Here is a 24,237-nt window from a genome sequence, read left to right on the forward strand (position 1 = left end):
GGATCCTGAACATTTGGAAAGTGTCACCGGAAACCAACACTTTGGTTGGAGTATTGTGGTATAGTTTGGGTCAACAGCTCAGTCCAGAGTGTTTCTTCTACAGGAGACTTTCCAATAACAAATTAAAGTCTCCAGTTCATGTGTTACCCAACTCTCCACATTTGTATGGGTCTTGGGCCTGATAGTAGCCTTTGTCGTGGCAGTCCTTTTTGTGCAGTTTCACTCTAGACCTCCACAATGCAACATTTGTCTTTTTGAAAATCCCTAGACAAATTGATATGCTTGGCACCAAGGACCAGGTTGTCCTTGGCCTGGTGGCTCAGGAATCTAGCTCTGGAATGGAGAAAGTCTATCCTTCCTGTATCCTGCAATACACTCTCGACAGATACTAGTCTGCAAGACTGGGGAGGAGCACCCTGTTGGTGCAGGAGATTTGCTTTTCAGAGGAGTCTCATCAACATCCTGGAACTTTGGATTATTTGGCTGTCTATGCAGCATTGGATCATTCTGATGGAAGTTGCCTACATCAACCAATGGATTTTACATTCCATGTCAACCAATTTTACATTCCATGCATAGGCAGGTATGTTTCCTACTCCATGAGTTGTTCAAGGACATTTGCCACAGGTGGGGGGGGGGGGGGGCATTGAATGTGGATCTTCTTGCCTTCAGATTCATCGGACAGGTTTGTGTCTAGATGCAGGGATACTCTAGTGGAATGTGGATGCTCTGGTGGTTCATAGGATCAGTACACCCTGATGTATGCCCCTCCTGCTCTAAAACCTCTTCCTTATCTGCTGTGCAGGATCAAGACTGAGGGCATTTTGGTGATCTTCATTGCTCATTGCCCAGGCCCAGGAGGATTGTTTTTTTAGTAAAATCCTGGCAGATACTGCATAGGCTATGCCACATCATCAAGATCTTTTGTCTCCAGGAAAAATTTGCCATCCTGCTTTACAGTCAGTGGCTTTAACGATATGCTGGTTGAAGCCCAGGGTCTGACCGAAAAGGGCATATCTGAATATATAACTCCGGTGCTAAATGCTAAAATCCTACTTCTTGCAAGGTCTATCTTCAGACATAGATGGCATACTTCATTTGGTGTGAGTCTTGCGGTGTCCACACCAGGACTTTGTTGGACAAATCCTCTCCTTCCTGCAGCTGGGTCCAGACCAGAATTGAGCTTTTTGTGCAATACAGATCTTTATACAGGGAATTTTCCATGTAGCGCTAGCGCCCCCACCCCCCTTTCCCGTTCATTGTCCTGTGATCCATTAAATATGAATGTACAGAAAGGAGAAAAACCCCCAATAAAACTGGACTTTATAAGTGACTGAAAACACGGATATTATTACAATATTTTATTAAATACAAAAATTATCTTTAAATATGCATGTAAAGCATTTTGAAAAATGCATCATCACAAGCAGCACAATATGATACATAAAATGGCTCTAGCACACGTCCAACCCGACAATCGTTTCAGGCAGATCCTGCCCTTCTTCAGGGAATTTCTAGACCTTATACAGAGCCCACTCAATTAGATATATGTCTCAAAATATCCCACCGATCAATCAATGTAGTCTGTAAATGTCCGCCATGGACAGAGCAGCTGCAGCGGTAGAAATATATTCAGCCGACTTAGTTTGCATGCTAGGACCCTGTTAAGGCAACTTTTGAACTATTGGCAGTGAAAGAAAATGTGTCAGACTAGAAAGGGAAATTGGCAGATTCAGTATAGTTGCATTAATGCATCATCTTCCATCTCCATGGAGTTCCGTTTAAAAATAGGAAATCCCTGTGCCCCTAGCATCCTGGAAACATGTCCTTATAAATGTACTGTTTTCTTACATGAAAGTTCAAATCCTTATTATAGTTTTTACATTTTCACCCTGTTTCCCTTCCCAGGTGCTCAGGGTTACACCGGATCCAGACTGAGAGTGAAATAATTCTGCAGAGTGCTCAGTGTCTCCAGTCTTACCTGACTGATCTTCTTATAGCAATAGCCAAGTCAGTTAACACTTGTCCAGTTACCATACGAGCTACATTCCGGCAACTCTACAGACGGGTGGAAGAGTGTTTTCCAGAAAATAAACATATGGTTTGTAAAGACAATTTATCAGGGCATGAATCTGTTTGAATTGCATACTTTTCCAACAGACTTGCCCTCTTCATCATTAGGAATTGTAATAATGAGTATTTATATTTGTCATATTTAACTGTCATCTTAAAACACATTTGATGCCTCTTTTAATCAGCTAAGCACCAAGAGCAGCCTTTCTTAAGCAGAGTCCAGTGGAACTTTGGGTTTCTTCTGGAGATTTCTAGGGGTCCTTTGAGTGGTGAGAAGTGTAACAATAGGATTTCTTCCACTGACCAACAATGTCAGGACTCACCTCTCCTATTGACCACCAGTGTAAGGTTGCACATCTTCTCTTTATCACCATTTTAAAGAGAAGCTTTTGCTAGGATTTTCAGTGTAATGGGGTGCACTTTTATACTAATACTCAATGTAAAGAGGGACTCCACTGACCACTAATGCACATTAAAAAATAAATAAATACATATTACCAAAACAATTTAAGCACAACAAATTCTGCTCTGAAAACAAAAGATGGTTTTATGCCAAAAAAAAAAAATCACATCAATTAATACACTGGGGTTGATTTACTAAAACGAGAGAGTACAAAATCTGGCACAGTTCTGCTTAGAAACCAATCAGCTTCCAAGCTTTTTTTTGTCAAAGCTTAACTGAACAAGCTGACGTTAGAAGTTTATTGGCTACCATGCACAGCTGCACCAAATTTTGCATGCTCCAGTTTTAGTAAATCAACCCAGTATGTCATTACTGGGAGGAAAATAAATCTTAAAAATCATACCACTACACCAGACATTAAGGTCAAGAAACAAACCCACACCAATCATGCATGCAGCTCTTCAAAAAGAAGAACTCAAACAAACACAAACACTAAGGGAGTAAAAAGGACAGTGCAAATAAAAAAAGTACCCATCCAGAGACAGTTCACCAAAGGAAATTCTGATATTCCTCCATGCCTTTATCTGGATGGCATTTTTTCACTACTCCCAATGTAAAGGGATACTACTACATTTACTGTCCTGACATTATAATAATATAATTTTTAAGTTGGCCATAGATGTTTCGAAATTTGGCCAGTTCAGCAGGGACCAGCTGAATTTTCATCCATGTGTGGCCACTTGTGCTCTAACGATCGTCTTCTGTCAAATGGAATGTTGGGAATGTTTTCCCTCGATCAGTCGCTGCTGTCAGAATACAATGTTTTATTGGGCATTACTCCTTCTACCTTGCTTATATGGATAGAGGAATCCATTGTTTTTTCTTTTTTTTTTTTCTTTTTAGATTTTAAATAAATGATGATTGCTAAAAGTAAAACAGTTGTATAACGGAATGTTAAAAATGATCTGCTCTGGGTGTCAAATATGCTAAGTACGCCTTTTTACTTATTCCTTTAATAATATATCTACAACTTACTGATAATTCTACTGTAACATAATATTTTTAGCAGAGGATCTCTGTTATTTCAATTTAAAAAGGTTATGAAAGGCTGATTTAGTTATATAGTTTCAAGAAAAATGTGAAAAGAGGATATCCAATCTTTGTTTTCTAATATTTTGGAAAGAGATATTTATTTGTTGTTGTCCACCATTTTGAAAGTGTAATTTGGGCACAGGGGGTTCATTTAAAACTGTCAGCTTATCCGGTTAAGCTTTTCATTTTGGCTGTATGTTGGTGATGAATGTTAGCTAGTCTCTAGCATTGTGTAGAACACCTGCACATAGAAATGGCCTTTCCAGTAAAGTAGTGGAAAAGCCAATGACGGCATACAAAGTGTAGTATTCAGAAAAAAACAGTCAGATTTCACTTTACTGATAGAGCAGGGAAAAATTAATCCTGATTGATTGACAAAGGTTACTTCACTTGTGATACTGTTTTTGCCCTTGTTGAAAGCAGTATAACAAGCAAGAATACACTTTTTCTTAAAATGCACAGAAAAACCCCTGGGGATGAAATAGAATGAAGCAACAAAAATAGATTTTTTTCACACAGCAACAAGGACAGCAAGAACAGTTTATTTCTTCAACTATGAAAACGAAAAAGAGTTTTGCACCGGAATAACCAATCCAATTACATGCATTATTTTCCCTACGCACAATTTCAGAATCACCAAGCAAAATTCTAATGGACCGAGCTGGCAAAAATCTAAAATCCCATTAAAAAAAAAAAAGTATAAAATATATATATTTTTCCTGGTGCCTCCATGGCAGCATACCTGTGACAAGCTCCGCCTTGGCTCCTCCCTCAGGACTAGTGAATATTATAAAAGAAAAGGTTAGTACAGCCCCCGCATTCTCCTTTTTTTCCTCATACCTCATGGCAGTGAATCCTGGTCGGCGTCCTTACCTTCTGCATTCGGCAGCGTCCGTCCGGGTTCAAGCCTCTCCCGGACGCAGTTCCTTCTCTTGGGCAGCTAAACGCGCTTATAAGGTTGGAAGTCCCTTCTGTAGGATCTTTTGGGACAAGCAGTTTGTCTCTTAAGTAAGAGCTTTATCTGCAAATTGATCAGGCACCAGCTCATTCATGGTAACGGAGGCAGCAGCTATTTCTACATTTCTTTGTTTTTTCCTTCTCTCTTTTCTTCCTTCCTTTCCTTTCCCTTTTTTTAGGTTTTATATCTTTATCTTTTCCCTTTTCTCTTCCCTCTCTCTTTTGCTCTCTTCCCCTCCCCAACCTTCCATTTCTTTCTTTTCTTTTGACCTCCCATTTGTTGGTTTCTCTCAGACAATCTCCCTCTTAGCCCCTGTCGCCATTCCCGGCTCCATAGGAGCCGCGCGCGCTCAGCGCCGGCGTTTTATTTAACTTTCGGCGTTCCCCGCCGTGCTCTGCGCATGCGCCGGCGGCGTGAGGCTTCTAGCTTACTGGTCCGCCGATCGGCGCATGCGCAGTGGATTCGGAGGCCGCGGTGGCCATCTTTGATAAGGGCACAGTGACGTCTGTGCCCTCAAAATCTCAAAGACAGGATAGAGGCGTGCCCTGCCTCTCCTGTTCTACTGTTTATCTCCCTGATGGCCTCAGTGGAACGCCTGTGGCTGCAGGGAGAACTGCAACTCTGAGTTTAAAAAAAAAAAAAAAAGAGAAGATGGATTAATTAATTAAATAGTATAAAATTAAATAAACATTAAATTATTAAATAAAATTAATAAAAAATAATTAAATAAATTATTTTATTTACAAAAAAAAAAAAATAATAATAATAATTAAATAAGTTATTTTATTTACAAAAATAAATAAATAAATAAATAAAAATTTTTAAATATATATATAATTTAAATCCCCCCCCCCCAAAAAAAAAAAAGAAAAAAAGGACAGGAGGACAAAATGTAGATTTAGACGTATTTTAGATGTATTTATTAAAAAGTCCCTTTTTTCCAGTCAAGGACACGGTTGGTTGATTTTTCTCCTCTAAAACTCTTTTCTTAGCTGCTGCTTCTGCTAATCCGTCTAGTATGAGCCATTCGCCACCCGCACAAGATCCTACTCTACACCTGAGGTAAGGACCTACGTCCAGGTAAGTTGATACACTTTAAAAAAAAAAAAAAAAAAAAGAGTGCACTCAGGCTGGTACTTTATGTATTTCAGTCCTGTACGCCAGAAGATGTCTAAGAGGACCTCAAGGCGACATGAAGGCGATGATGACTCCAGTCACAGCAGAGACAGGTCGTCCTGGCATGGGGATTATAGAAGTGGCAGAAAGCATCGGCCAAAAAGGCACCATCACTCATGCTCCCCGAGACCTAGATCTCCAAGATGTCAGACATGTGGAGCTGCCCCACTTTCAGACAAACTGATCTGTTTGAGATTGCCTCAGGGACGATGCAGCTGAAGGTCTGCAAATGGCGGACCTACTTAAGAAAGCAGTAAAGGACTCCCTTGCGGAATTGGTAGCCACAATGACGACGCAACAACCAGCGTCTCCTCCTCAGGAGCAAACGGCTGAGGCTGAGGCTTCCATCCCGGGGATGTCCACAAGTGGAATTTTTCGTCTGTCGCCGGCATCCTCCTCTAAACATCAGGAAGAGAATGCCATCTCAGAGGAATCATCTGATGACCTAGATGCCTCTGGCTTTGCTTTCGCTATGGTCCAGCCTTATGTACAGGCAGCTAAACAAGCGATCGGCTGGGAGAGACCAACACAAAGGTTTAAGAAGTCTAAATCGTACTTCCCCTTTCTCAAACGTCAGATCTCCGTTTTTTCCTCTCATGGACGAGATCAGGGATGTGATTGAGGAAGAGTGGGAAAAGACAGAGAAAATGTTCTCTATTAATCGGTTGGGAAAGTTATTCCCTCTCTCATAGCCTGATTCCGCAATGCTGGAGGGTTCTCCAGTGGTCGATGCAGCAGTGGTAAGGTTGGCAAAGAATGTCACATTGCCCCCGGAAGACTCAACTTCTTTTAAGACTCCAGATGGCAGACAACGCCTGTAAACCTTTCATAGCCCTGACATCAGTGTCCAATGCGCTACGCGTCTGGACAGATAATATAGAGTCAGCAGTCCAACAGGACATCCCAGAGGAGGATATAATCAAGGCCTTGGATGAGCTGAAGTTCTCAGCAGACTTTATTGGTGAAGCCGTCATCGATTCAATTCGTTGCTCCGCAAGGGCAATGCTCCACACAGTTATGGCCAAATGGGCTTTGTGGCTGAAACCGTGGGCAGCAGATATCGCCTCCAAACAGAACTGGTGCAAGATACCATTTGATGGTGAAGCCTTGTTTGGGGGGAAAAAAACTGGACAAGGACATCTCTCGAGTCACTGGTGGAAAATCAGGCCTGCTACCCCAAGACAGGTGATCTAGGCGCTCCAGGACAATCGCACCTATATTTCAATACTCCAAGAATAAGGATTACCGATAGTCCAGGCAGGGAAAAGGCTTCAGGCATAATTGGGAAAGCACACAGTCCACGTTCCTCAAAACCCGAAGACAGAGACCAATGCCTAACCCACAGGATTCTACTATATCCTTTCGACGCCTGGCCAGCCCAAGCGATTCCTGTGTGGGCCAAGCTAAAACACTTCTCAAAGATCTGGGAGCAAAAGTGCAGGGATTCTTGGGTAGTCTCCACAGTCAAATATGGCCATTTTGGGCCGTTCCTAGACAAACCTCCCAAGGTCCTCTTCTCCCTGACAAGGGTGTCAAGGTTCCCCCCTAAAAAACGGAAGTGCTACAGCAATCTCTTCTCTCCTTGCAGTAACAGCAAGCGGTAGTTCCAGTGCCTCCATCAGAGAGATTTTCGGGTTTTTACTCAACCCTGTTTCCAGTCCCCAAGAGAAATGGAGGGTGGAGACCCGTGATAGACCTAAAAAGTCTAAATCGTTATTTCTTCCTAGTAAGATTCAAAATGGAGTCACTACGAACGATTATTTGTGTAGACCAATCAGGGGGCTGGATGTTGTCAATAGACTTGCAGGACGCTTACCTGCATATACCCAAACTCCCTCCTTTCCAGAAGTATCTGAGATTGGCGGTGGGGCAGGTACATCTCTAATTCCAGAGTCTTCCATTGGGCCTCTGCGCATCGCCAAGAGTCTTCACAAAGACCCCAATTGCCATCATAGCCCCTCTGAGAGAATTGGGGCTTCGGGTATGCCACTACTTGGACGACCTTCTACTGCTGGCAAAAGACTGTGGAACAGGTGGTATCTATCCCAACCCATACACTTGACGACCTTGATGCTCAGGAGTCTGCATTGGTAGATGAAGAAACAGACACTTCTGAAATCACGCCGTTAGGGCATGTCGACTGGATCACAGTTAATACCAATGCCAGTGCAGCAGGTTGGGGAGCACACTGCAACCGGATCTCAGTGCAGCGTAGATGGTCCTTCCATACAACAGGCCTGGTGTCGAATGTCCTGCAGGTCAGAGCGGCCTACCTTGCGTTACTAGCCCTAAGGTTCGAGATTACAGGGAAACCTGTTCTCCTCCGAATGGACAACAGGGCTGCGGTATCCTATGTACACCGGCAAGGGGGGACACGCAGCAGGTCCCTCCTGAAGGAGGTGGAACCCATAATACTCTGGGCAGAAAGGAATCTAAAGGACCTGAGGGCAGTTTATCTGCCCGGCCATCTCAACTTGAGGGCCGACCGCCTTTCCCGCAAGTTTGCGGATGCCAACGAATGGTCTCTACACCCGGAGATTTTCGACTGGATAGTGAACCAGTGGGGTCCCCTCGAGATAGACCTATTTGCAACAGCACTCAATACCAAGCTTCCAAGGTGCATCTCAAGGCTTCCTCAACCCCAAGCGGAGGTATTAGATGCCCTCTCAGCCCCCTGGGCATGCAATCGGGCCTATGCCTTCCCTCCACGGCCTTTCATTCCAAGATTCCTGTCAAGGCTTATGATTATGAAACCTCGACAGTGATAACGGTCCTACTGTACTGGCCAACACGCCCTTGGTTCCCCACAGCAATGTATCTAAGTACCCGACTTCCAGTCAAGGTTCCAATAATACCTCTTCGCCTCTCGCAAGGATGTCACACCCTTCCAGATCCCCACAGGCTGGATCTTCACATCTGACAGCTGAAAGGGAAAGGTTCCAATCTCTAGGGTGTTCCAACAAAGTGATCGCAACCCCGCTCAAGGCAAGAAAACCATCCACAAACAAAAGTTCAGGGCCTTCATGATTGGCAGAAGCTGTGATCCAGATTCCCCATCATCCTCTCAAATTCTTGAGTTTTTGCAGGCAGGCCTAGACCTAGGTCTTGCACTAGGTACACTAAAAGTACAGGTATCAGCATTTTCATTGGCAAACCAGTAGAAGATGGGCCGAGGACTCATTAATAATACAATTCTTCAAAGCTGTCAAAAAGATCCGACCGCCAACTAAACAATCTTTTCCCACTTGGGACCTTGCTATTATCCTAGAGTCCTTAGCCAGTCCACCTTTTTGCCCCTTCGGAGTCAGCATCGCTTTGGAATCTAGCCTAGAAGCTAGCCTTCCTGATAGCTATAACCTCTGGCAGACGGATTTCAGAGCTCCAAGCTTTAGGAGCAGATCATAATCATATCATATTCTATCCGGACAGAGTAGAACCCAGAACAGTGCGAGGATTTATTCCCAAAGTCGCATCATCCTTAAACATGTCAGAACCTTGGGCACTCCCAACATTTTCAGAACAGGACTCTGGTTCTCTTCATGAGCTAGACATTGCCTCCACTTTGAAATGCTATCTGCAGGCCACAGCATCATTCAGGGATTCCATCAGGCTGTTTATAATTCCCTGGGGCAAACACCAAGGCAAGGAAGCGTCAGCAAGAACGATTGCCTCATGGATCGTTAGACTCATTCACAAGGTGTACAGGACAAAGGGGCTGGAACCCCCTTTGGCGGTCAGGGCGCACTCCACCAGAGCAGTTTCTGCCTTTTGGGCGGCAAGAGCGAATGTGTTAATTGAAACTATTTGTGGGGCAGCGACTTGGTCGTCCCGACATACGTTTCTGAAACATTGCAGGGTGGACCCAGGAGCTCTTGCATCGGTGGAGTTTGGCAGACAGGCAGTCACATCAGCCCTCGCTTCTTCTAAATAATAATTTCTTTAAAATAGACTTCTAAGCATCCCACCCATCTCAGCTAGTTATTTGTCACAGGTATGCTGCCATGGAGGCACCAGGAAAACAGAAAATTGTACCATACTTACCGTAATTTTCTTTTCCTGGTGCCTATCCATGGCAGCATACAATCCCACCCTCGGTATTCTATATTACGGAGAATGCGGGGGCTGTACTAACCTTTTCTTTTATAATATTCACTAGTCCTGAGGGAGGAGCCAAGGCGGAGCTTGTCACAGGTATGCTGCCATGGATAGGCACCAGGAAAAGAAAATTACGGTAAGTATGGTACAATTTTCTGTTTTTTTTTCAATATTTCTGGAATCTACTAGGGACAAAAAAAAAACAATTTCAAGGGCTGGAAAGATATTGACAAGATTATTGTATAATTTCTGATTATTGGTGCTGCAGTATTTTTGTTGACTTTTTACATGGTGTATATATTCTTGTGAATACAGCTCAACACTGTTATCATTTATGTGTTGTACTTGTTTCTGTTTATACTAAAAAGGCCTTGGTTTAATACTATTGGTAATTTGGTTGGTCTTTTTTGTTTTCCAGAATGTGAAGTTTATTGCAGTTACCAGTTTCCTGTGTCTTCGGTTTTTCTCTCCTGCTATCATGTCTCCTAAGCTTTTCCATCTCAGAGAAAAACACGCAGATGCTCGGACCAGTCGGACACTGCTGCTCTTAGCTAAGGTAACATCTGTTTATATTACATGTCATGTAGAGAATGTACAGAGATTACTTTCATATTGCAGTGCCATACAAATCCAACTGTAAAAAAAAAAAAAAACTGGGACAATTTAAATGTACACCAATAAAATTGTGATATTAAGCAACACATATAATCTGTTAGCAAATGTGTCTTGTGCTGGATTTATCCTTGTTCTAATAGTGAATAAAGGTTGTACTATATTTTTGAAAGATTTTATTCAAAGACAGACAAGTGTAGGAATCAATCGATATAAAATGTCAACTTATCACTGTCTGATTCTTTGTTTTATATGCACAACGAGGAAGAAAAAATATGTGTAATAAAGATTTTGGTATATAGTCAAAAAGAAGTCAGTGTTATAGTCAGACTAAGTATATGAATTTATTATTTATTATTAATTTTAGCAAGCAGTAAACTAACTTTAAAATAATCCCCTACTATCCTCTGGAGTTTTGGAGAAATGTATCTACAGCGTGGAGAAATGTATCTTAAAAATTCATGACAGAGGCACAGAAATTGCAGCTCCTTTTCCCTGATTTTTTTCTTGTTGCAGCCTTCTAACGCAATCAAACAGCACATGCTGGACTGAAACCCAATTTTAGTCTTTGCTGTGAGCTTTGAGCATGAACTACTACAGGGTGCCTATATTTAGTTAGGTCATTAATGACTTAAGATCTTTTACTGTAAGTTCAGAATATGAAAATAATAAAATTTCTTTAGTCTGGGCACAGTCCCTTTAATAGTGGCCAGCAATATTAACCACTTAACGACTGCCCAACACAGATATACTGCAGCAGGGCGGCCGCCCTGTGTCAGATCACGTACCTAGTACATGATCTGACACTTCCGGGACTGAGGTGCGCTGTGTGATTATACACAGTGGGAGCCCAGCGGCAGGTACCGTGAACTCGATGTCCGCTGGCACCCACCGATTACACAGGACACAGGCAGAATGACAAGCTGCCTATGTTAACAAAGCAGATTGTCGTTCTGTCAGAAGGGAAGGCATTGATCCCATTTTTCTACTAAGGCAGGATCTTTGCCTTCCCCTAGTCAAAACACCTATCCCACAGTGAGTGAGCACAACCTAGGCACACAGTTAACTCTTTGATCACCACTGATGTTAACCCCTTCCCAGCCAGTGCCATCAATACAGTGACTGCATTTTTTTTTAACACTGTTCACTGTATTAGTGTCACTGCTCCCCAAAAAGTGTCAGGTGACCGATTTTGTCCAGCACAATATCGCAGTCCCGCTATTGCTGATTATCAACATTACTAGTAAAAAAAAAAAATTTAATAAAAATATCCGATAATTCATAGACGCTATAATTTTTGCGCAAACCACTCAATATACACTTATTCGTTTCTTTTTTATCAGAAATATGTAGCAGAATACATATTGGCCTAAATTGATTGATTTTTTAAATTTTTTTTATTGGATATGTTTTAATAAAATATTGAGGTTTTTTTTTCAAAATTGTCGGTCTTTTTTAGTTTATAGTGTAAAAAAAAAACACAGAGGTGATCAAATACCACCAAAAGAAAGCTCTATTTGTGGGGGATAAAAAGGACAAACATTTTATTCAGCTACAGTGTCACACGACCGCCCAGGTACGCAGTGCTGTATCTCAAAAAATGGCCTGGTCATGAAGGGGAGTAACCTTCCAGAGGTCAAGTGGTTAAGGGCTGTGAATATGGTATCAGAGTTGGTTATATCTTCCCAAAGAAGGTTTTTATTCTTGTTAGTAAGGTACTTTTTGGGCCTGATTACTTTGACTCATGGTGGTGGAATTGTAGAGTGTGTGTGCTGTTTACAGGTGTGACAAGATGAAAAACTTGGGGTTTTTGCAATGATTTGCTAGCATTCTAGTCAGTTTTGGAGGACACACATAGAATGAGATAACTCACGTAATGATTAACACCGCCTGTTTTTGTACCTTTGGTACCTTTGCACAGTTTCCATATACAATATATTGTATGTGCAGTACAGGTGTGGTAAGGGTGTGATGATCTAGATTGCTACAGATGACAGGGCTTAAATTATAGTGGCACCTTTAAAATAAATTGGGACATAACCTAGCCCTCCTGATCAAGCTTGTCAAATGTAAAGACCTTAGATGCCATACTTCACCATTGCCCTGTCCTCCCCTAAAGTCAGGCCTCCAGTTGTGGTTACCTGATACCTCATACAGAATGCATGAGCATAAAGAATAACAGGTGCCAGATTGTTATTTTGGTACTTGGGTTTGGGACACGCCTCACAGGGCAGTATCTATTTTCTCCACCCATTCCCTTTACAGAAAATTTGTTTAACGGTATTTAAAGCAGAACTTTACTCATAACAACTTGATAAAAAATAACGTTCTTTAGCAAGGAACATACATCCCACATTAACAATTATGCTACCAAAATGAGTGTGTACTGTAAATTGCTTCCAGCAATGCTGCTGTTGCTTCTTGCTGGAGGCTGCCAGTTTGCTGGTGCTCAGAGCCCCTGAATAGCAGTAAATCATAAAGTGGAAATAAACCCATTGATTTAACGGTTTCAAAAAACAGTTATATGTCTGGAATGCCAGGTTTGTTAACTGTCACATTTGCAGGCAGGTGCAGATCAAACAGGAGCAGCTTCCTTGGCTGTAAAGGATAGGAGGGTTTAATTCTGCTTAAGGCCGGGTTCACACTGCTGCGGGGGGAGATCCGGATGTGATTCGCACCGCAAATCACATCCGATCTCCGTAGCGATGCGAGTACAGCCATACAGATAGTATGGCTGAATTCGCATCGCTCCCGCAGCAAACTCGCACGGGACCCTTTTTTTGGTCCGCAACAGAATCGGATCGCATGGGGGTTCATACCATGCGATCCGATTCCTGTGCGAGTCGGCAGATCGCACTGCGATATGCGGACGGATCTGGGGGTGTCATTAACATATCATTGACACTCCCAGCCGTCCGCATAGGGCAGTGTGAACTGCCGGCGGGAGTAATGCGATGCGGGAAAATGTCGCGGATTCGCGGCGTTCCCGCATCGCAGCGGTGTGAACCCGGCCTTAAGGCTGTCAGCAGATCAGCCTCTACAAACTCAGCAGTGCCTAAAAATGGAGAGCAACTGAGCATGCGCAGAGCAGGGTGAGACAGTGTATTGCTGGAATTTAAGCAGTATAGACACTTCTTTTTAATGTTTTACATAGCTATACCTGCAAAAGGGGCCAGCATGAAGTGATCTTGCAGGACTTCATTTTCTGACTAAAGTTCCATTGTAAGTAAACATATAAGTAAATTCTAATTCTCTTAATTTGTTATAGTTACTGATTATTGGGTAATGTTCATGGAATTGCAAGTAGATATATTTATTGCTTTGATATTCCTAATATCTACATGCAATTCCACGAACCTCGCCAAATAATCAGTAACTATTTCAAGAGAATGCAGCTATAAAAATAGATTTTCATATAATACAAGTTCAAAATTAATGTTTTGTTTATTTTAGGCAATACAGAATGTTGGCAACATGGATGCTCCAGCAAGTAGAGCCAAGGAATCATGGATGGCGCCACTACAGCCAAGCATTCAGCAAGGAGTTTCACAGTTGAAGGAATTCATTATCAAACTTATAGATATTGAAGAGAAGGAAGGTAATATTGCTGTATAACAATAATTTTATCAAAAAAAAAACTAAAAAAGTGAGAAAACACAATAAATTCAAGACAGTAAGGGGTAGATTTACTAAAACTGGACAATATAAAATCTGGCGCAGCTGTGCATAGAAACCAATCAGCTTCTTGCTTTTTTTTTTGTTTTTTTTTAGAAGTTAGAAGCTGATTGGCTACCATATACCAGCCCCTAAAAGTCTAGTTTAAAGGCGTTGTAAAGTCGGAAGGTTTTTTCATCTTAATGCATTAAGATAAAAAGCCTTCTGTGTGCAGAAGTCCTCCTCAGCCCCCCCCTGATACTTACCTGAGCCCCACCTCTGTCCAGCAATGTCCACAAGTCCCTTGGCCATCTGAGACTTTCCCTCCTGATTGGCTGAGACACAGCAATGGCAGCATTGGCTCCCACGGCTGTCAATCAAAGTCAGTTAGCCAATCAGGAGAGAGGGAGAGGGGGCGGACCAAAAAGCAGCTGCTTACTGTGGGGGGGGGGGGGCAAGAGCACAGAAGAGGGACACGAGAAGAGGAGGATCCAGGCTGCTCTGTGCAAATTCCCTGCAACAGAGCATGTAAGTATAATTTTATATAAGTTTATATCATTTTTTATAATATATATATATATATTTTTTTTTTTTTTTTTTAACAAGACTTTACAGTCAAAGTAATAATAATAGATAATATCTGGTTTAGGCTAACAGGAATTATTGATGAAATGTTCTATGTAGGTGACATTATCTACAGAACAAAATTTGTTGGGTTATCTCCACCATTCTTTGAAATTGCTGAAAATGAGCACTGAAATTGCCCAGGGTTGAATACTACTAAATATGCTAAAATTCAAAGAAGTGGTAATTTGATTACATTTATTATATTGTCTTTTATCTTGCAGAACTAGATCTACAGAAGTCACTAAATCTTCAGAACCTTACTGTCAAAGAAGGTCAATTAATGGTCTACAAAACTAAATGCAAAGGATACCTACTGAGTTCATCTTTCAAAAAGCTTTTCCTCTCACTAACTGCTGATGCCTTAAATTTTGCCAAGACTCAGTTTTCAAAGGTAAAAAAATATACAATATCACCGTTCATATTCTTTATTCCCTTGTAATGTTCAAACCTTTTGTAAACCCAGTTACTGCATTTTTACCGGAAAGTACATACCAATTACATTTTCCATCTGACTTTACCCACTGCAAAAGTCTCTGCTGCGGAACTTACCACTTTTTTTTGCACTGCACCAGTTTTCACTGGAGCAGTGCAAAAGAACTTAGTGATCTCCATGAATTACATTTTCACAAAAACCACAACACTGCTTACTGAAATAGTAGACATGAGAATTTTATGAAATATACCAGTTTCACTCCAAAAATTTGAAAAAAAATCTTCTTATGTGTAGGAAAATATAACTTCAGTAATCACAACTGCTCACACCATATGTCACTCTCTCATGTGCACAAAATACTCAAACCACGGGTTTGCATTAAAGAAAACTAAACACTAACTAACCACTAAAAAAAAAAACATAAATTTTACCATCACCACAGCCAGTGTTGATGGGGGAATCCCTCCCCTGGAGCTATTGTGTTCGGCTGACTGAGGACAGGGGTGCAATGGGCCATGCCTGCCAGACGAACACAGTGATTATTGCCAGTGGCTATCATCATCTTTCCTTTCATCCTCATCATCGCTGGAGCAAACTTGGCAATACGCCGCGACTGAGGGAACATGACTGCCAATTTGTTGTTTATCAGTGTTTTCTCCTCTCTGTAAGCTTATGTTACTCCCTTCCTCTACCTCAGAATGAACATTAGAATCAAGTAAAGCCTGTGCAACCTCAAGAAGCAAGTGGCTAACACTGTGTTCAAATAATTCAGCTGACTCCTTCATGCATGATGCTGGGGCTATGGCAAGGTAGCTGTGGACAAAGGGGCAGAATAAGCTGCTCTGGCAGCTGTGGTGGACTGTTGTCACTAGTGTCAGCTTGGGTGATAGAGGAGGGTGATGGTTTAGTAAACCAGTCCGCCACCTCCTCTGCATGCTGTGGCTGGATAGCATGGGTAACATTATTAAACAGATAAATGTGCCCTGCCTATGGACGGACCACCTTTTCCTGTGGACACAGACGCTGCTGGCCCCTTCATAGGAGCATGGAAACATCTGCCTCTGCTTATGATGAGGTCACTGAAGCGACTTGGGTGCTGGATAGAGCAGAGGAAAGTGAGGGGGAGGCACAACCCCAACGAGGCAGGATGTCCTCCAGAGGAAGCCACCATGGAAGAGTAGAGAGCAACCACCCTATTTCAGATTGTGGAGCTTTTATCTCCCAGCCCACTTCCCACAGCTCAGCTGTGTGGGCCTTTTTTAGCACGTGCAGCCGATTGCACTGTTGCAATTTGCAGATAAAGTGTGGCAAAAACACCAGCCATTTGGGTATCACATGCTTGACAAGGCATTTAACCTGCCACCACTCAGCCCGTTGGCAAGAACACCAGAAAGCCAAGGGACACAATTCTTCTCCTCCACTCTTCACCTTCCATGTCTACCCTCGCTATATCTCATGACCTCTCAGCAGCCTCCACTGACAGGGATGATAGTATAGCAAAGGGTGTCACAACAAGGGTTGCAACATGTCTGCCAGCAGCACACCACCAGCTATAGAGTATAGCAGGCAAATTTATCTGCTTCAGCTGCTTCATCGAAAAAAAAAAAAAAATACATGACTTGCCACCCACATGCCCAGTGTCTAAATTCCAGCGTGTCCAAATAAAAAAAGCTTGCAGGGAAAATCTATTTAAATGTATTTTTTTTAAAATGAAATGTCAGTTTTGCTGCATCAGGTTCTATACACGGTACAGATGCGCCACTTTACAGGCAGACTTAGGCCGCGTACACACGGGCGGACTGTTCGCCCAACTTTGTCCGCTGAACAGTGTTTGGGCGGACAGTCCGCTCGTGTGTGGGCTTTCAGCGGACAGTTTCAGCGGACAGTTTGACGAACAAGGTTTTACGGAATTTCCGAAAAACTGTCCGCTGAAACCTTGTTTCAGCGAACAGTCCGCTCGTGTGTAGGCTTGTTCGTCAAACAAAGTTGCGCGCATGCTCAGAAAGGATTTTCACGCCGAAAGTTATAATGCAGTGTATAGGACGTCGTATTTTTCGTCCCGTCGTACGTGCCGTTCACGTCATCGCGCACGGTTTCAGCAAACTGTTCGTTCGTCGTGTGTGGCCATGTCCGTCCATGCTAATTTTGAGCGGACTGTTTGCCGAAACTGTTGGACGGATAAAGTTGGGCGAACAGTCCGCCCGTGTGTACGCGGCCTAAGGGTACCCCCTATATTTACCCACTTCAGCTCCGGAAGGATTTACGCCCTTAATGATCAGGCCATTTTTTGCGATACAGCACTTAGTCGCTTTCACTGCAAATTGCGCGGTTGTGCGACGCTGTACCCAAACAAAATTAAGGTCCTTTTTTCCCACAAATAGAGCTTTCTTTTGGTGGTATTTGATCACTTCTGTGGTTTTTATTTTTTGCACTATAAACATAAAAATAGCAACAATTTTGAAAAAGAAAAAAAAAATGTTTACTTTCTGCTATAATACATATCCCCAAAAAAAATGTATTCATCAGTTTAGGCCACATTGCACTGCGAAACTGCGGCGGACAAATCTGACCCTAAGTGACACTTTTTTGGGACCAGTGACACCAATAAAATGGACTGATCAATGTATAAATGACACTAGCAGGGAAGAGGTTAACACTAGGGGCGTCAAAGGATTAACTGTGTTCCCTGGGTGTGTTCTATCTGTGTGGGGGATGGGCTTACTGTGTTGACCCCTGTCAGAACGGGGATCGGCCTTGCTGGTGGACATCAGGTCCACGGGACTTACACGCATGCTCCCCTGGCGTGCAGCCAGCAGCGTGCACGTGACCACAGTAACTCATGCACGAAACGAGGTGCATCGTTTTGTGAAGCTGGGCCGCCCTGCCGCAGTATATGTGCGGCAGGGTGGTCTGGAAATGGTTAAAGGAATGTTTCATTTTTATTGTTTCACTTTAAGCATCATTAAATTCACTGCTCCTTTAAAAACAATCTTTTTTTTACTTTTTTGCATTGGTACACGTCCCCCAGGGCAGTACACAGGCCCCCATACCCTTTTATGGACAATAACTTGCATATAAGGCTCTGGGAGTTTTTTCAAGTTCAAGTCCCATAGACTTTAATAGTGTTCGCGGTTCAGATCTGCATGTTTGTGATGTTAGAGAGTTCTGGCGCGTGTTGTCCCCCCCCATTTATTTATAGGGAACAACATGTTAACTTGCTGTCTAATATATCCTTTCGACTTTCAGATGTCATTGTAACAAGATAATCAGCGTTATTCACTTAACCTGTCAGTGGTCATAAAGTTATTACTGATCGGTGTATAATGTAATTGCTAAGAAGTGTTTTTTTTTTCAGTTTATCTGTTATCACTGTAAATCTGCTGAAAGAAAAAGGGGCAAAGGAGAGGTTTTTCTCTTGTTAGCAGGGGATTTAACAACTTGTTGACCATTGTTTTGTGTACAGCCCATTGATTACCTTTAGGCACCTGTCAGGGATAAAGTATACATAATGCCAAAACACCTATCAGATATTTATTGCTGTCTCTGCCCTGTTAGGGAGATTCACCCTCTCTGTTTTCCTCTGTTTTTAATGTTAGCCCTTGTACACACGGTCAGGCATTCCGACAACAAAATCCGTCGAATTTATTCGATGGATTTTGTCCGAAACTGGTGTTACATACACACGGTCAGACAAAGTTGTCGGAAAATCATATCGTTCGGAACGTGATGACGTTATTTAGTTACGACGGGACTACTTTCAGGCTAGTAGCCGATAGCTTTGGTCTAGGAATTTGATCTGAGTATGCGTGGCACTTTGTCCGATCAAAATTCTCTACAAACGATCGGACAAAGTCTGATCGGATCATGTTGTCGGAAAATTCTTATATCCAGCTCTCAAACTTTGTTGGTCGGACATTGCAACGGAAAAAGTCAGATGAAGCCCACACGCGGTCAGATTATCCGACAACACGGTCCGATCGGATGTTTTCCGTCGGAATGTCCGACCGTGTGTACAAGGGCTTACAGTGCATGCGGAAAGTAACATAACAAAACATTTTCCATATTTTATTATGTTACAGCCTTATTCCAAAATGGATTAAATTATTTATTTTCTTCAAAATTCTACAAACAATACACTATAATGACAACGTGAAAGAAGTTTGTTTGCAACTATGTTTTATAAGTTTTTTCTCAGCCTTTTGGTCAATACTTTGTTGAAGCAACTTTGGCACCAATTTCAGCCTCAAGTCTTTTTGAGTAAGATGCTACAAGCTTGGCACACTTATTTTTGGGCAGTTTCTCCCATTCTTCTTTGCAGAACCTCTCAAGCTCCATCAAGTTGGATGGGGAGCGTTGGTGCACAGCCATTTTCAGATCTCACCAGCGATCTTCAATCGCGTTCAAGTCTGGGCTCTGGCCGGGCCACTCAAGGACATTCACAGAGTTGTCTTGTAGCCACTCCTTTGTTATCTTGGCTGTGTGCTTAGGGTCATTGCCCTGTTGGAAGATGAACGTTTGCCCCAGGTCCAGAGTGCTCTGGAGCAGGTTTTCATCAAGAATGTCTCTGTACATTGCTGCATTCATCTTTCCCTTGATCCTAACTAGTCTCCCAGTTCCTGTCGCTGAAAAGCATCCCCACAGCAGTCTGAGAGTCCTTCAGGTGCCTTTTGGCAAACTCCAGGTGGGCTGAGAAGGGGCTTCTGTCTGGCCACTCTACCATACAGTCCTGATCGGTGGAGTGCTGCAGAGATGGTTGTTTTTCTGGAAGATTCTCCTCTCTCCACAGAGAAACACTGGAGCTCGGGTTCTTGGTCACATCCCTAAGGCCCTTCTTCCCCGATCGCTCAGTTTGGGTGGGCGGCCCACTCTAGGAAGAGTGCTGGTGGTTCCAAACTTTTTCCATTTATGGATTATGGATGATGGAGGCCACTGTGCTCATTGGGGCCTTCAATTCTGCAGAACTTTTTCTGTACCCTTCTCCAGGTCTGTGCCTTCATACAATCCTGTCTCGGAGGTCTACAGACAATTCTTTTTATTTCATGGCTTGGTTTGTGCTCTGGCATGCACTGTTAACTGTGGGTTTAATAGACAGGTGTGTGCCTTTCCAAATCATGACCAATCAACTGAATTTACCACAGGTGGACTCCAATCAAGTTGTAGAAACATCTCAAGGATGATCAGTGGAAACAGACCTGAGCTCAATTTTGCGTGTCAACGCTTCAACAAAGTATTGACCAAAAGGCTGTGAATACTTATGTACATGTAATTTTTTTATTTTTAATAAATTGGCAAAGGTTTCAAACAAACTTCTATCATGTTGTCATTATGGGGTATTGTTGGAAAATTTTCAGGAAATAATTTAATTTAATTCATTTTGGAATAAGGATGTAACATAATAAACTGTAGAAATAGTGAAGCGCTGTGAATACTTTCTGGATGCATTGTATAATCAAAAGTAAAAGAAAATCCCAAATGTTATGTTTTCTCTAGAACCGTAATAGAGGGGAAATCTTCCAATAAGGACACTGGACCTGGTGACCCTGGCGATAACCAGGTATTCCCTAACTTTGGAGGGATTTCCTCTCACTTCCTGTTATGGCTATTGGACAGGAAGTGAAGGGAAATCTTACCAATGAGACCTATAACCCTCCCTTACTCTAAAATGTATCTAAAAGGAAAACAAAATTGCCTATGGTTCTGCTTTAAGTAAGGGTTTTTGTTTATTTATTTTTTTACAGACAAGTTCATTTATACCTCTATCAAGAATTCGAGCCTTGGAAAAGGTAGAAGAAAAGAGTTTTGGGAATTCCAATGTAATGCAGATCATTTATACAGATGAAACAGGCAGCCTGGAAGCGTTATATTTGCAGTGTAAGGTACTGATAATTTGTATTTTCAGAACAAACAATGTCACTAATGTAAGATGGTAGAGACTCTATTATTAGTGTATAAATAGCATCAAGCAATGTACCTATACATTAGCACATGATTTGTTTAGTTACATTATGTTATTACTATTTGTTAGTATGAGATACTTAAAAATAGGGCTATGAATAATTTTTTGACCATTTTCTGGCCAATACTTATCAAACTGTGTGTTTGCTGGATTGCGTAGCATGTGTAGTTCCCATTGTTTAGTAGGGACCGTATTTTGTGCTCCATAAGACACACCTGACAATAAGACGCAAATAGGTTTTAGAAGAGGAAAACAAGAAAAAAATATTCTGAGGAGGTTAGTACACTTTACCATTAGAGGTTACTACGGTAGACATTAATGCTCGCTGACTGGTTGCTAGAGGTTACTACAAATTGCCACTTACCATTCAGTTGCTAGAGGTTACTGCACACTAATTGCCTGCAACTCAGTGTCCCCCTCTGCAAGCTGCTCAGTCCTGCTGCTGCTTTATTAATCCCCCCACCCGCTGCTGACAGAAGAAGAGTTCAATGCACACACAGCCCGTGTCTTTGATCTCCTGCTTGGCTCATGCTGCTGTCCGCAGAAAGGGGGGGGGCACAGAGAGCCCGCTCTGCCCGGAGAAGGAGGGGGGAACACATTCCCTGTCACAGACTTACAGACGCTCCAGTCCTGACAGGGAAAAGCAGGTAACCCACAGCTGAGGAGCCGAGTGGCCAGCCTGGTATTCGGCAGCGGAAGCTGGTCTATATTCGCTCCATAAAACGCACAGGCATTTCCCCTCATTTTTTGGGGGGGAAAAAAGTGCGAATTATGGTGCGAATAATACAGTAAATGCAACTCCTTTTAACATTTTCCATATTTATCCGTATTTATTATATGGTGAATGTTATAAGCAGAGGCTCCTACTGATTTTTTTAAATAGTCAAGGTTTGCAGAATCATTTATTTAATCAATGTCTGACTGCTGATTTTTTTTTTTTTGGGGGGGGGGGCAACTATTTTACAGAAAGAAAAGAATAATTATTGCAATCTGCAGAAGTATTCCCAGTTACTGACATTTTTATTGATAGTCCATAATTAACATCAGTGCAATTACAGCTATGTGGGAAAATGGCTGTCTTTATAGTTGTATGTACAGGAGCCCCCAGTCCTATTTTTACAGGCCAGACTAACCATGATACAAGCCAGGTGGCAGCATTATTGGAAATGAATGATCATCTATATTTGGTGTGGCCCAAATGTTACATGTGAAGTTCAGGTCCACACAACCTGAAGGCATGCACGTCAATCGTGGACAGGTGTAGTGAGCTAAAAACACAGTGCATTCTTTCATATTCAGCTTTTGGTGGCCACTTGCAGATTTAAAAAAATGCTTGCTAAGAACCAATCTTGTAAAACCTGTATGTTTTTTTTTTTAACAGAAAAGTTAACTAAAACCTGTATGTTTAAAAAGTAAAATAAATGTATTGATCTATTTTAGTGTGTTAATGAACTGAATCAATGGTTGTCAGCATTGCGAAAGGTCTGTGTCAACAACGCCAACATGCTGTGCTCATATCATCCTGGAGTGTTTAAAGGAGAGAAATGGAGCTGCTGCCACCAGAAGGACAAAGGGGGTATTGCACACACTTTATGGCATTTTACAAGAAATGGTTTTGATCAATAATAATGTTTTAGTTCTCACTGCATTTGCATCTAGTTTTATGTCGCGTACACACAACCGGAATTTTTGACAGCAAAGATCCGACGGAACGAATCCGGCGGACAATTCGATTGTGTGTGGGCTCCATCGGACCTTTGCTGTCCAAAAATCTGACGGACTTTAGAAATATAACATGTTTCACTTTTTTTCACCGGAACTCCGCCGTACCCAGTTCCTATTGAGAAATCTTCTCGTGTGTATGCTAGTCCGACAGACAAAAACTGACGCTAGGGCAGCTATTGGCTACTGGCTATGAACTTCCTTATTCTAGTCCGGTTGTACGTCATCACGTTAGAATCCATCGAACTTTGGTGTGATAGTGTGTGGCCAAGTCCGTTCATTCGGAAAGTCCATCGGAACTCTGCCCGAAAGTCCGTTGGAAAGACCGTCGGACCTAGTCCGTCAAAAAAAGTCCTCTCGTGTGTGTACGCGGCATTAGAGTTTAAGCAAACTTGTCACTTTCTTTTGTTTAAGCGAGTGCAAATTCTTATGATAATACAGAAATAAGAGCCGTGAACTACCACAGTTATGAATTTCTTTAGATGCTCCCAATATACTGGTATCTAACAATCTTGCTCCATTTATTTTTGGACAAAATGTAATGCCCAAATTGTAATGCTCAAAGTATTATGGAGTTGTTGAACTGTGGTGCTGAGAGCTGCAGACACCTGTGATATGTTCCAGAAACACTCACCAACTTCACCATTCCCACCAAAGAGCTCAGTAACTTACCAATGCTGCTGAGAGAAGACAGAGGAAGAAAAGTCAAAGCCATACATGTGGGAATTTTTTGGGCATATTAAAACACTTCCAAAACAGATTTCAGGTTTTTAATCATAAAAACATCTGAATGGATCAAGGAAACCTACCTATCTGATGCCACGTACACACGGACTTTCTGACGGGAAATGTTCGATGTGAGCTTGTTGTCAGAATGTCCGATCGTGTGCATGCCCCATCGGACATTTGCTGTCAGAATTTCCACACACAAATATTTGAGAGCAGGTTCTCAAATTTTCTACCAACAAGCTTGTTGTCGGAATTTCCGATCGTGTGTACACAAGTCCGTTGCACAAAAGTTCACGCATGCTTGGAATCAAGCAGAAGGAGGGACACTGGCTATTGAATTTCCTTTTTCCCGGAAACCGTTCTGAGTTTTGGGTCAACATTTGTGTGACCGCGTGTAAGTAAGACAAGTTTGAGCCAACAATGGGAAAAAAAACACGGTTTTGTTGGCGGAAAATCCAATCACGTGTACGGGGCATTAGACATGTGCAAATGATCCAGTCAGTTGTTTTTTTTGTTTTTCCACAGCAGATGTTTTTACTATTACTTGGGTCCCAGGGTCCACAGCAATTTCAGTACCATACAGTGTATGCTGTTGTTTTCTTTTTTACAATGGCATAGTTTGCATGACTTTCTGTTCATAAACGCAATGAATAAAAAGTTTGAGCATGATCTTTAATGCTTCTGTGCTTGTCCAAAAGCAGATGACT

General features: G+C 42.2%; 1 protein-coding gene across 4 annotated transcripts in view; it reads left to right on the forward strand.

Annotated features, from left to right (window-relative positions):
• The window catches only part of LOC143958914 (ras GTPase-activating protein 4-like), a 239,161-nt gene that overhangs the window by 202,205 nt on the left and 12,719 nt on the right, over positions 1–24,237 (forward strand). For 3 of the 4 annotated variants that reach the window (XR_013270144.1, XM_077467900.1, XM_077467901.1), the window contains exons 13-18: positions 1,909–2,101; positions 10,216–10,353; positions 13,863–14,007; positions 14,912–15,081; positions 20,862–20,999; positions 22,520–22,655. Coding sequence is in view for 3 of the 4 variants with exons in the window: in XM_077467900.1 (XP_077324026.1) it covers positions 1,909–2,101; positions 10,216–10,353; positions 13,863–14,007; positions 14,912–15,081; positions 20,862–20,999; positions 22,520–22,655 (920 nt within the window). In the remaining variant the exon portion in view is untranslated. Of the gene's footprint in view, positions 1–1,908; positions 2,102–10,215; positions 10,354–13,862; positions 14,008–14,911; positions 15,082–20,861; positions 21,000–22,519; positions 22,658–24,237 lie in introns of those variants that run through there. The other variant, XM_077467902.1, reaches the window with a different exon arrangement.

Source organism: Lithobates pipiens, unplaced genomic scaffold, assembly GCF_037356315.1.
Source record: "Lithobates pipiens isolate NorthernLeopardFrog02 unplaced genomic scaffold, aLitPip1_a1.2 Scaffold_64, whole genome shotgun sequence".
Classification (NCBI taxonomy): domain Eukaryota; kingdom Metazoa; phylum Chordata; class Amphibia; order Anura; family Ranidae; genus Lithobates; species Lithobates pipiens.